This window comes from Scleropages formosus, chromosome 16 (assembly GCF_900964775.1).
Source record: "Scleropages formosus chromosome 16, fSclFor1.1, whole genome shotgun sequence".
In the NCBI taxonomy this organism is placed as follows: domain Eukaryota; kingdom Metazoa; phylum Chordata; class Actinopteri; order Osteoglossiformes; family Osteoglossidae; genus Scleropages; species Scleropages formosus.
In genome coordinates this window covers 10,492,680-10,506,603 of record NC_041821.1, presented here as the reverse complement: position 1 = coordinate 10,506,603, position 13,924 = coordinate 10,492,680, and the positions used below count along the sequence as shown (strand labels likewise).

The window sequence follows — 13,924 nt, the reverse complement described above, 5'->3', positions numbered from 1 at the left end:
TTTGGTTCATACACAGCAGACATGTGAAAGCTGATAACTGCACCATATTGAAAGGCTGGTTTCCTTATGGCCTATGAAACCTTAATCGCTTACAGCCTTAGCTTAGCATGTCAGTTTATTGGTTTGTTTATGCGGTTGCTGTGGAAACAGGATGAGTGGCAGGTACTTCCTTGCACCCAGCTGTTGTCCCTGTGCTCAGGAAGAATCTCCATTAATTCTCAGTAGTTGTGTTCAGACAACAAGTGGGGGGTGTTAGTAGGGTCTCTGATGTCATAAGCACCAGAAAAGCACTTTATTATAGCATAATAAGAGCACAAAAGTTACATGCAGCCCGATGGGGGGGTTCATCCAACCTGACCAGACTATGTTTGCTTTGCTCTAATCAGTATGTTTCTATGTATACATTTGTTGAGGGGCACTCATTGTAAAGCATTTGTGGTTCTCCCTCGTCCTACCAGCCAGCAAGATACGTGTCTTTCCGTTGCAGCACCCGTCAAAGACTTAGTACATTAAACACATAATTACTTTGATTTACTGACAGTCTACAGTGCTTCAAACCTCACATGTAACAATTACACCTCAGTGTCACTATGCTTATAAAACTAGAGTTAGCAGATATTTGTGCATAACTCGTGAAAATGATTCAGTGCATTTAATGAGACAGAGCCTGAAAAGGCTCATGAGCACCACTCTAATGGTGCACTGGAATCTGGGTAACCACACATTTGTACCACACTTTCCATCCTTCAGTATCAACATTATATTTAGCCTCTACCCCCCCGCAGCCCTCTCTCAGAAACGTTTGAAAGCCGAGAGGTACTTGAGATCCTACACTCCTAATTAGTCACATAGGGGAGTGCACTAGCGTCAGTGTCATCTGTGTTCCTGGGCGTTTATTAGGGCGCCAATTCCTCCACAGGATCAGGTATCCCCAGATGACCCCACATAGCACACCGCCATTATCTCATCCATACCTAGACCACTCTGGCTACCATGACAACTCAACATTGGACATGCGCTACCTCCCTGGATCCCAGCATTGGGGAGAACTGATGCCACAGACTCCTACACAGGAAGCTTCAAGAAGCCCACACCACTTGCAAGTTCTCCCACAAGGGTCAAGGACAGCAGGGGCTGTTGCTCTGGCGATGCAGTATGGAAATGGTGTAACCTAAGAAAGCCAAAGCCCCCAGACCCCAGAACAAACTGTCCGGTGATCAGTGAGAGCAAATGTGCCTTATGCAAGTCCTGGTACCTGTGTCACACACAACCATCATCATTTGCATTTCAACAGAGTCCAAAGACTAGAGAGGCATGATTTCCACATGTCCTTTTATCAGGGAAGGAAGGTAAGGATAAAAAATGAACAGCACTGTTCACAACTGATCCATGGAAACTAGAAAGCAGTTTGCTTTCCTTAGAAAAATCACTTAGTAGCTGTAGCACTGAAATTTTAACGACCAATAAGGAACCAGGAAGACTGCGGAGAAATGAGCCCCTACACCTCTCGTCCCAAAGTCAGACCCGAGTCCAGGAGACCTCATGCACCAATCCTTCACACTGAGGCACTCTGCCTCTTTAACCTTACCCTCCATAGCCAACAATTCTATTTAAGAAGCATCTTTAAGTATTTATTTTATTAAGAATCTTCCTGAGCATTTGAGTAAACAGGTACACTGTTAGGTAGCACTGGAGAAAGCTCTTCATGCTCACTATTTAAATATACACATACGTCAGTATCATTTAGTTACAATGTAGAGTGTATGTGAATCAAATAACCAAATACACCGATACAAAAACCAGTTCAAATAATATATTCGTAGAAAATTCTAAAAGGCACCAATTGTTCCTAAAACCAATAACATGTATAGAAGTATGTAAACATTGCATGTGTCGTTACGAACTTGACTTTCCTTGGCCATGTGGTTTCACATTCCCCTTTGGTGTGACAAATTTATTCTTGAACATTTTTCTGTATAATAAATAGAACCAAGGCTCACAGCGGAGGGGCAGGGAGAGTAGGGGGGCACTCTGACCATCCCACATGTTGGCTCAGATGATGGATTCCATGACGATTCAGCGCCTCCCCCCCGAGAGCTCTCACACTCCCAGTATGTCCTGGAGATGGGGAGTTCTACCAGCTCCCTTCAAACACCTTTTTGCACATGTTGGAATTCTCCTGGTGCAGAGGGAACTCGGACCCAGACACAAGCTCTCTCCTGCCCTTGCGGGATATAAAACTCTTCCCAGAAGGCAAACCCTCGTATTTCGTTAGTAACTCCCTGTGGGGGAGTGGGAGAAAATTGATAAGCTTACAGGGGACATTGTGATCCTTTGTCAATGCCAAGAATAAAGGATTTTCTGATAACACTGCAGCCAACACACTTCACATCGGATAACCCTGGTAACACAAAATATGTACATGGCTTGAGGTGCCTCTGTAACACTTATGAAAAGGGTTCTAAAAGCCCTGGGGCACTGGTAAACAAAAAAATCCCATTCTGTATTTCCTGAAGGGAAGAGATTTAGTGCTGTAAACGAACCCACCTGAAGGGGAAGGTGGCCTTGTCCATCTGCATGCACACCAGGAACGGGTACTCAGAGAACTGGACCGTGGTAATGAAGTCCAGGGAGGCCTCCGTCTCAAAACTGACCTCCACCCCAGCACGTGCAAAGTCCATGTCTACGGTCACATTCCCATTTACAACCAAGGCACCTCTAGGGAGCGACAGCAAGAGGGAGGGGGGAAAGAAAAGAAAAGAAAAAAAAAAGTCCTCACCATGGACACAGTACAAGTCAAAAGTGTAAGTACACCTGTGCAGCCTGGACAATAATTTTATGAGAGGAAATGGAAAGAAGAGACAAAGCAATCGTCAAGTGTCGTACATCTCTGGGAACTGCTGCAGAAGAGATGGGAAAACATAAATTTGGACAGGAAATGAGATAAAAGTCTGTTGTAGAAACTAGTGGTATTGTATATCAGTGATAGACACCTGCTGCTTCAGAGAAACTGTGGAACCTCCACTATCGTCAACAGTGCACTGACATCAGATCCATCACTTGAGACACAGTAGAAGTGAAACACAGTTAGCCTTGAGTCAGCTCACCTCACATAATCTGTGCCTTCATATTTTTCCAACAGACAAAAGTATACAGTCATTAAGCACTTATAGTTCAGACTGCACAGCACCCACAGGCCCTGGTACTCCACCAACTGTGCCACCTGTATTTGTTATGCTCCTATAGGTAGTGCCATGGCCAAACATCAGAAGGTACAGGGGCTGCAATCCCTCCCTCACATGGCCCTGTCACTTCCTCATACCCAAACAGACCTATGACAAACACTGCCCAAAAGATGGGCCCAAAAAAATTAATAGGTACCACATGTCAGCAAATGCTAGTCCAGCCCTCTCACATCTGACACATATTCAAAACCATCAGTGCAGCCACCATAATTTTGTTGGTTGTACCCGATTGTGTGACAAATCTATGAACTTTAATCTTTGCTCCAGAACAAGGAGATTCAGTATTGATTTTTTGCAATGAATGACGTGTGTGAAGAGAGACGAGTCACATCCTGACATCACCTCCACAAACTGGACTATAAGAATGAGAGCAAGGAGACACACTTGGTCTTAACTCACTGGTTTTTTTTTCCTTTTTTTTTTTTTTTTTACTATGAGCTGTATTTTGCTTTGGAGAAAAGCATCTCCCGAATTCATCAACTGATACAGAGAATAAATAACAGTGAACTCAACTCAAAGATACGATGGGAAGAAACTTCAACACATACTCCAAAAGTATTCATTTTCAGTGCTGGAATGACTGATTTCGGTTCAGTTTCTTCTACTTTTGTAGAGCGTAAGGATATATGAAGCACATAACTGCCTAGTCAATGGGTGAGGTACTTCCAGGTCAAATTGCTGCCTTGGCCCAGAGACCTGCTGTGTTCCGTGAAACGAATTCCGCGTTACGCTGCTGCTCAATGCGACAGCACTCTGAGTGTGTGCCAGTCAGCTAATGCTCTAATCCTGGGTGTGAATCCTTTACACGCCACACGCTTGTCCTGCCCTTCACCCAGGACACAAATAGGACGTGACCTTCCCATCCAGCCCCTCCCAGGAACCCTCAACCACCAGGACCCTCCTAAAAGCTCGCATCGGCAACCAGGGGCAAATGTCCCCCACAGTCCTTATCCCAGTAACTGGGAGAGCATGAGGCTGCCTCTGGTACCTGTTGTTAACGCTCGTTTTGGACTCCCGGTACCACAGGCTGAATTCCATACCACCTGAAATGTCGATGGCAAGACCTCCCTGGAACTCGATGCTGGCTTTCAGCCCGGATTGTAACTGGATGACCTGGGGATGAAAAGGGGGCAGAGGGGGAGGAAAAAAATGGAATTCAAAGTCCAGTCCAAATACGCAGTGATTGTGTTCAGTGGCAGTCTGTGTAAAAATTCAGTTATTGCTGAGGGTCCCCATCATCTTGTATACAAAAGGGGCCAAGAGTGGGCTGCATATATAACTGATATGATAATTAATAAATTAAAAAACTGAACCTGCTCCAGTGTAAGCTACAGAAAAGATTCAGTGTGAACTCTTGGGAGGCCCTTAGCAGAAAGTACACAGCAAGTGGAAGCCTTAATCAGAATCGGAGATTTGTGGTGAAGTCAAGGTGATAACTTCAGTAATCAAACACTCACCTCTGAGTGGTCCGCCAGGAGGATGAGACCCTTGACCACACTGATGGGGTCACCAGAGAGGGAAAACATCTTAGACATGAGGTCACTGTAGCCCTTGAAGAAGGTCACGGGACGCAGCTGCACATCAAAGAGCAAGGCCGACATGCCAGCGAAGGATTCAAGGTCCTCCTCGCCTTCATCTGATGTGGCTGCTATCAGAGACTCCAGGCCCTGTGCCTCGATGACCACCTGAGCCGTGAGAATTCAGCTTGATTACGATCACTATTGCTACCATCACAGTGCATGGTGCTTCTTCAGTCCATGATGTCATGACTTACCTGAAGGCCATGAAGGTGTGCACCATTGCTGAGGGCAAAGATGTTCATGTTGCTTCTCCGGAGAACCCCAGAGCCTGAGTACAAAATGTCAAGGCTGTAGGTAGATGTTACATCCATCCCACCTGAAGAAAAGAGGGAGAAAAAAAAAACCACACACACAACATCATTCAATCACCACATAGATATAAACTTGGTTTGTTCACTCTGACATACCGCACAAGCACAAAAAAAAAAACCACACTACTCTGACAAAACTCACGTGCAATATAGCCTGAAAATGCAGATGATGAGCCAAGCTTGGCAAAGCGATCGTAGTTATGCACAATCGTGTCCTTCATGACCCTCCTGATCATTTTGCTTAAAAAATGAGAGCAGAAAACCTTGTGAGCTTCTTTGCACTTTGTACAAGCTGGGCATAATGATTTACCTGGGATTTCTGCTGGCCTCCATTTCCCATCACCTACCTAGCAGGCATCTCAAAGTTCAGGATATCCTGGACCTTGGAAAGCATGTACTTGTTCATCTCATGGGGCAGGTGTCCAATGGACAGCAGCAGGTTTTTCACCTCCATGTAGGAAGGGTTGCTGCTAAAAATTACATCAGCAGCAGCAACCCTCACATTCTTCTCAAAGACCCGCTTGTTCTGGTGGTAGACCCGGTTCAGCATACATTTCACCTGGACCAAGCAGAAATTGCCCCTTTACTTCAGTTCAGCCACTTTCATTTTCACCAGCCAGGTCTACTGCTCCAGTTGTCAAATACTATTTGGCAGGTGTAAAAATGCTACATGGCTGAAGAGCACTAATCGAAATTAGCCATGTTACTCATTTAACATTTTTTATTCTAAAGACTTTCATAGTTCACAACATATTTGTGCACTGCTTTATTGTTTGACAAGTTTTTATACAAAAGTTTGTCTACCTCTTCATTTATGTGAGCGCTGTCATATCTCTGCAAGGCAGTGATGGAGATGATGCTGTAGGCCCCAACCTCTGACTCGCAGTACCTGGTGAGCAGGGGAATGGCCTCTGGAATCAGGGCATTTTTCAGTGCCAGCAGGTACATCTGCACCTCTGACTCCTCTTTTGTTCTATCAGGACCCTCCAAGATGAGCTTCTTCACCTCGACCACAGTCTAGGGGCAGGGTTGTGGTTAGCGGAGTATACAGTACCTCACAGGCAATAATATGCAAGGAACTCCTCACAATACAGCTGGTAGTCTAGTGATTAGAACTGCTGCCTTTGAACTCAAAGGTCACAGGTTCAAACCTTGCAACACTCCAGTAAATATTACCCTCTTGTATACATCAGTAAATAATTGTAGGTAGCATAAAATAGTAACTTGCTTTGGAGAAAAGCATCAGTTAAATGAATAAATGTAAATACACAGTAATGCGCATTACTCTGATCTTTCTTTGCTTCAGTATTATGGTGTTCCAACTTCAGTTCTTGCCTATAACAAACTTAACGTGAATCTCAAAAGGGAACTTTGCTCTGAAGTTGACAGAAATTCATGGCTATGCAGCAGAAAGGGGTGATATGACAGTAACCTCCAGATAGTACATATTGAACAGGGTGAGGAGACAAAAATGGAAGCAAACTCACAGGCAGTTCGCACCCTCCCTTCTGACAGAGTTTTCGCACAAGTGCCCCCATGATGATCATCACAGACTCTCTGATGTCATTGTTGGCGATCTTTCCCTTCCACACACCCTGGTAAAATATGGGTGGAGTCTATGGTTACTTACAGCGCATGCAGGATCTGGAGCAGGGCTCAGAAAAAATTAAATATTTTTAAAACTAAGTTGCGCATGTGATTCTGAGAAAAGGCAGTAGGAAGCACCACTGCTCACCAAAAGGGCTTCAAGCATCTTCTCGTTGGGGTGGGAGGCTAAGCCAGAGGCATAAAGGAACCTCTCCTGCAGGATCAGATCCTGTGCCTTAGAGAAATCCAGGAACTGTAGAATGGCTTCAAGCGACGCAGGTGTTTGAGCAGACGTGACGGCATCCACCAACTGAGGCCTGCCCAGGAGCACCACAGGGAGAAGGAGGAGCAGGACTTAGAGGCCTACAATCAGTACTCTTTCTCCTTGAACAGATAAGCATTCATGTGAAACAATTATTTTAGTAATTGACTCAAATCAGCCTCTTTCAGTGTTCAATAGGCCAGAAAGCCTGAACAAGCTGCAGCGCATCAGGACCAGAACAGCTGACTCTTGCTCCAGAATGATCTTTAGGGTAATACTGTGTCTTCCCTTGTACAGAACGCTACATCAAACCTCAAAACCAACTATCTAGAGAACAAAATAGAGATGAATGAGAAAGAGGCTTGGGTGCGATTTAGGCATACAGGGCTGTTTTGCTGCAGTTCATCAGAACTTTGAGGATCTCCTCCTTGGTGGCCCTCCTCAAGCTCTGCACAAGACTCAGGAAGTTGCGGGGAACAGTGGCCTTGGACAACCTCTCTGGCTCCAGGTCTTTGCCAATGGCCTGCCAGTGCTGCCAGAGCTGAGAGAAGCAGAAGAACAGGAGATGGAGGAAGCAATCACGGAATGGGCTGGTCATTCATCCACATTATTACAGATATTCAAAAAATTTTAAATGATGTGCAACAATAAAGCCTGCCAGATTTGTTCAGAGTGAAACTGTAATAAGGAAGAATAACCCTTTTATTGATTCATAACTGTATTGCATAGCGATTCACAGACACTTACAGATGGACAGCCCCTGCATTGAGATCTGGCCTTTGAGGGAGACAAAGCAATGGTGACAAACTTGGGATCCAATGACTTGATGACACCAGCAACATCTTTTCCAGCAGTTTCCTGAGGCCCGGCCTGTTTCTTTACCAGTACCAGCGCTTGTCTGCAAATGAAAGACCCCAGAAATTAATGCTGCATCGGAAACTTCTCTAGTACTAACTCTTGCTGTAACAGAACATACTTCTGATCAGTTTACTTAAGAAAAATGTAGAAAAGCTATGACCTGCTACCACTGTAATCCTAAAGGCTTACTAGAGGCTCATGCAGTAATCTCTAGTTCAGCAAGGGTTTAAAGACTCAGAGGAGCCCCCTAGTGGCCCCAAGACTGACAGTGGAAATGAAATAAGTGAGTTTAAAGTGCCAGTTTTATATCTAAACAGAACAAAGTCTCATAATGCAGATCATTTATATTCAAAACTGAATACAGAAAAGAAATGTCTAAATGTAAAGAAACAAAAGACAATGCATTTATTAAGCACACACATATTTAAAAATGATGAAAAAATGGGATCATCTAATTTTTCCTTTGGGCTTCATTCTTTGACGTACCGGGACACAACTTTAGTAGCGGTTCTGTGGCGGGCGTTGACAGACGTGACGTGTGTCTCCTCAGACACAACTGACTTGATGAAACCCTCCTGCAGAGTGAACTCTGTGACGGAGGAAGACTTGGTCTTCACACCCAACACCTATAGGGGGAGACACAGGGCAGACAGAGCTTTACCCCCATGGTTGCACACTTGCACTGCTAACATGATTTTTTTGTTGAATTTATGTCAACATCTAGCACAAGTACAACACACATGGAATCACAGCCATCTGAATGGTAGATATCTCCTTGTCCCGGTTTCTTTAAAATATTGAGCATTTCTAGCATCACACAGCTAATTTATGAATTCAGATTAACTTTCAGAAAAGTGAAAAATTTCAAAGGAAAATAATAAAGATTAACTGTATCTTTCTCTTATTACCAATGATATTATGCTCAGAGCTTGACAGTTCTAAGCTCTCCACCTGCAGGTAGTGTAATGGTTACAGCTGCGGTTTGAATGACTCTTCTGTTGTACAATCCTCGACAAAGACACTGACCCCAAATTGTTCCAATAAAAAAAATTACCTAGCTATATCAATGGGAAAATAATTGTAAGAAGCTTATTATACAAACCTAAGATTGTAAGTTCCTTGTGATAAGGTTGCAAGATAAAATACTAATAACAAAAACAAATAATAATGTTAAATGTAGAAAGCACTAAGACAACCTTCAGTCTGGTGATGTCACCGACCTGGTTGTGCGTGGTGAAGCCTGTCTCCACTGTCTTGCAACTGTCCAGCATCTTGATTCGAGTGATACGGTCCTTTTCAGCTTTATACTCCACAGGGCACTTCCCGGACACATCCACCTTTTTGATGACAAAAGCAAAAAGTTCTTACCAAAAGTAAAAAAAAAAAAAAAAGAGAACCAGAACAAAGCTTCTTGAAAACTACTATAAAATCAAATACACCATAAAGTATATACTTTATACATTCATATTCAAACCAGTTTGTTTTTTTTGCTATTGTATTTGTTCTTTGTTGGCCTATGCTGTATGTAAACCTGAGAAATACAGCAAAGTGTATTCCTACAGAACTCAGAGAGTAGTGCAAGACAAAATAAATAAACCTTTACAAACTCATCTTGGCAGCTGGTACAGTGATTTGGTGATTACCTCTTCCACCTTCCCAGAGGTAAGCTGCAGCTGGAGCAGGCTGGCCACACCCCTCTTTATATTTCTAATAACAGCAGGTTCATTCTGATAGGAGTACAAGCCCTTCACCTACAACAGAAGAAACAACAGCAGCTGTAAATTCCACATGAGCACAAAGACGAAAGCTTAAGTGGAGAGTCACATGTGTATCCATCACTTTGTGGTAGCACTGAAAAACTCACCTTTTACATCCTAGAAATTTAAAATACATTTAAATGCATTTCTTGTGCACCTTGTCATTCGGTTGAACCTATTTTATCTCTATTTGGAAATGTCACACAGGTGCTATATCAAGAAACACTCTCCAGTCACATTTCAGACAAACGTGTTCCTGGTTGGAAATGAAAGGACAACAGGTCCATATCGTCATCAGGAAAGTGTGTGGGCTGCCCTTCGACCCGCAGAGCATGCCACGTGCCCTCGCCCACCCATGCAACAGCAATGACTGATAAAGGCTGAATCTCAGTGAATGCTTCACACACTTGACTTCCCAGCAGCCTAACCTTTGCACACATGTGCCAGATTATCAGGAATTCACCCCAGTCAAAAAAGGATCAGGTCCATCTGGACATGACTGCTACTTAATTACTTTAACGAGAGAGCTTACTGGAAGCCCTTTCTTGTGCACACTATTAAGTATGTACAAACTGTTTGTAATGCACACTTTATGAGACTTAAGTTTACAATTTATACTACAGATTTTATACTGTAATTGTATTACAGTATATTGGTATCAGTCCGGTCATGCAAGAATGAAATGTACCGACCACAGTTTTGAGAGGGTCAGGTTCATTTTTGACCAGCAGCACCCATTACTATATTTGCAGGGGTGTTTCACCAGTATGCATCACAAAAAATAAACCACACCTGCACCGCTTTCTCTTACCTTCCCAAGTTTCAGGTGAACCAAAAAAGGAGCCTGCAGCATTGCCAGATTGCTCTTTCCCAGAATGCGCTGAGATGTAGAGCCGGAGAAGATATTTGCCTTGTCTGGCCGTGGTGTAACGCCCTCTATCTTCACATCTCTAATCTGCAGAGAGGTGCACACACAGGTAGCTCAGTCACAGGGGCTGGACCTCAACTCATCGAAGGGCTAAAGGACTTAGGTTTTGTACGCACTGAAATCCAGATGTTTCTTATCACAGTACCTGTTAGGGGTACATTAATTTTTAAAACTGCTCTAAGATGGCAATTGCAGGAAAAAATCTTGGTAGTTGGCATACAAAAAAAAAAAAAAACTATTATTCATACCAAACCTGGAAAACAGTCATTTTAGGACATGCACACATTCCATATTCAACAGGATCCAACCTACCAACACCTACCAGAGTTCAAAGGAAAGCAAGTCTTGCCGTGGGCGGGACCCAATCAAACACTTCTTTCAACACTATCACAGTAGGTTTCCTTTCCCCCCCCCATCGCTGACAGAAGAAATGGACTGAGGGCCCACATTTAACTGAGGCCCACATACCATCAGTTTGAGAAGCTGATCATCTTTACTGCTTGGGTTTCTCCACACTAAGTTGATGTCAACACTGGATGAAATCCTATAGCCGGCGCTGCCCTCAGCCGACCCCCTGGCCCTGTCTAGCAGCACTTCAGTGGAGTAGCTGAATTTGTACAGCTGTCCATTGCTGAGCCTCGGCCCCCGGACCCCACCTGAAACAACACAGAAGAGTGATTTCTGGGAAAACAAAGATGTACATAGAACAACACGCCAGTTGACAGTTTTCTCTCTCCATGCAATGAGTCCACTTCAGACACACACCTCCATCCTCATAGATCCCTTAAAACCTGTAACAGCTATGGTGACTTTTAACACTCTTCATACCTCCTAAAGCATAAATCACAGGAAGATTTTGCCTGAACTGTATTCAGTCAGTTTTTAATGAATGTTTACATCACAAGACCAGCATGTGGAGAGATGTCTTTACAACTCATTTGGATACTACCAAACTTGGGCTTTACCCCATTACGTAAAATAATCAAGAATTTCATAGGTCATCTTGACATCCTTACAGATCAACTACATTAAGTGCAGCACACTACAGTCACCGTGACAACCCAAAACAAATGGAGAATAGGCGATAATTGAAAGACAGCCGAAAAAAAATTAAACTTGTACTACTGTTCTCCCTTCTCATTTCCAAACAAATCATTCTCAAATAATTTTTAAAAAATAAATAAAAATGAAGAATGTGAAGCTCAGAATAAATTAACCCAATATGAAGTTTTCCAACATGAGGGTGATAATAATTATACAACAGATGAGAACGACTGTCCTGTTACTAGAGTGACCCAGTTTAATTGCAGGTCACAGGGTATGACACCCTGACATCTACATTTTATCTTGAAGTCCAGGTACAACTCATCAGGGGATGACTCACTGAACAGGGCAACCAGACTGACGTGTCAGTCAGTATTTGGTTGCATCATCAAATCATGTCAGGGAAAGTAAAATGGATGTGGTTTCTGGTACAGAACCTGCACAATTCCCTGATCTGGCATACTGTGGACACTGAAGTTATAAACAGGGTATATACAATATGGAAAAAGTAGTTTTGTGCAGATTACATAACCATTCCTCATCCAGTGATTCCTGATCATAGCAGAATATGATTTTTATTTATTGATTCAGCCAATAATACCTTTGACCGTGGTGGCGTCCAATGTTAGGTTTGGACAAAGGAGAAGTGTTCAGAAGACCATCAAAAAATGGCAATGACATGTAGAGTGAAACACTGAATATTTTAATGCAGTCACATTTTAAGTTGTTTTCTAGTTTCAGATCAAGAACAAATAATATAAACTTAGAAAAAAGTAGCAGATTAAAGGTAGATCCAATGGCATGCTGAATTAATACTCAATAGAAGGCCTCAGAATGCCAAGCTGTCCACTGCACACTTTTATTCTGTGGTTAAAGTTCAGAAATACACATTAATGTATATAAAGCTGCAATCAATTAAATTAAAAGCTTTTCAGACAGATGCATGACATTGCTTCTATGTACTTGCAAAATACAGACAATTCGATGACATTTAAGCCTTGGGTACGTTTTATGTAAAACAATAGGAAAAACACATGAAACCAGTAGGTACATCATGAGATATCAAAACTTTAAAAGCACTCACCTTCCACAGAGGCAAAAAAACAAGATGAAGTAACGCAGAGAAAAATGACAGTTAATGTGATCATCATCATCATGTACAATTATGAAGGGCGCGTTTGTAACCGACTCCTTCTGGCTCCGCACAGACACGCGATCGGAACGCACTCGGCCCGCGTTTATCAGCGCGCGGCGCACATTCCAAACTCCACGCTCGAGTACCAAAGTCCGCGCGCTCCGTCAATGATCAACCCGCGCGGACACCTCGCCGTGCGTCGCGAGCGCATCGCGCGCTGTGTGGTCGCCTCTCGGGTGACCGGCTCAACTGTGTTATCTTAATGAATGGACGAAAGACATGGACTCTCGGCTTTTCAAGTTAAAAATTAAATAACGTTGACGTGTTTTAATAATGTTTGGGTGCCCTGTTTCAGGAGACAACAAATTGAAATTAAGTTGTCTGCATTTTGGTGTGTTGCAGAGCAAGAAACTCCCTGAAAAACCGGAGTGACACAAAACGTAGGGAAAACGAAGAGTACAGACTCAAACACCGTTAACAAAAACGGCGTAGAACCCCACCCCAGTAAACCCTGCCGTTGTTCCTTATTATATACACTTCCATATCCTACGGCTGCTCTTTTAACAGACAGAGTCGGCATTGTGTCAGTTTCTCCGTCCCATTTAGAGCTCAGGACATTTTATAGGAACACCCCTATCAACACGTTTCTCCTTTCATTTTACTTCGATTCCAACTTAGATTTAGTGTTAACACATCATCATGTACAGTACATGATACATGATATGGCACACATATTATCTATGACACATTTAAATTATCTTCAGGTTTTTGAATAATTGTCTATTAAAAATGCCAGATCATTTTTACTAAATGTTAACAAAACAATATATTAAATTTCTCTGCCTACATTAAAAAGTTTATCGAAAAATTTAGTGGCAATTTTGCACATATCAAACACATCAGCACAACGTAATGGTTACAAAGTCCGTCGGCCAATGACTTCCAGTGAATGAGCGGCGCGGTTTGATTACGTCACAATGGTTCCATTCACAGTTATAGTTTATAAAGAGTCCATTTGAATCATTTCATGGACTGAGTGAAGGGTTTGTGTTCTAAAACCTAAGAGGAGCAGGCTAGGTCTTTGTGATTGAATCAGCTAATGTCTTTTTTTTTTTTGATCCTCAGTGGGTTTTCACAGAGTAGATGTGTCAGAGATAAAAAGTAATTGATTTATTCAGTCATGTCAGAGAAACCCTTTGTGTTCTGATAGTGTGTTT

General features: G+C 42.9%; 1 protein-coding gene across 1 annotated transcript; it reads right to left on the bottom strand.

Annotated features, from left to right (window-relative positions):
* Window positions 1-875: 875 nt before the first annotated feature.
* mttp (microsomal triglyceride transfer protein) lies at window positions 876-12,723 on the bottom strand. The gene is made up of 18 exons (XM_018737850.2): window positions 12,657-12,723; window positions 10,997-11,184; window positions 10,412-10,555; window positions 9,487-9,594; window positions 9,064-9,180; window positions 8,330-8,469; window positions 7,733-7,883; window positions 7,369-7,526; window positions 6,872-7,040; window positions 6,624-6,731; window positions 5,941-6,153; window positions 5,484-5,695; window positions 5,279-5,376; window positions 5,020-5,141; window positions 4,703-4,930; window positions 4,234-4,358; window positions 2,548-2,718; window positions 876-2,282 (listed from the first exon to the last, which is right to left on the bottom strand). The coding sequence occupies exons 1-18, from the start codon at window positions 12,721-12,723 to the stop codon at window positions 2,135-2,137; spliced, it is 2,667 nt and encodes an 888-aa protein (XP_018593366.2). The 3' UTR covers window positions 876-2,134.
* Between the last annotated feature and the right edge of the window lie 1,201 nt (window positions 12,724-13,924).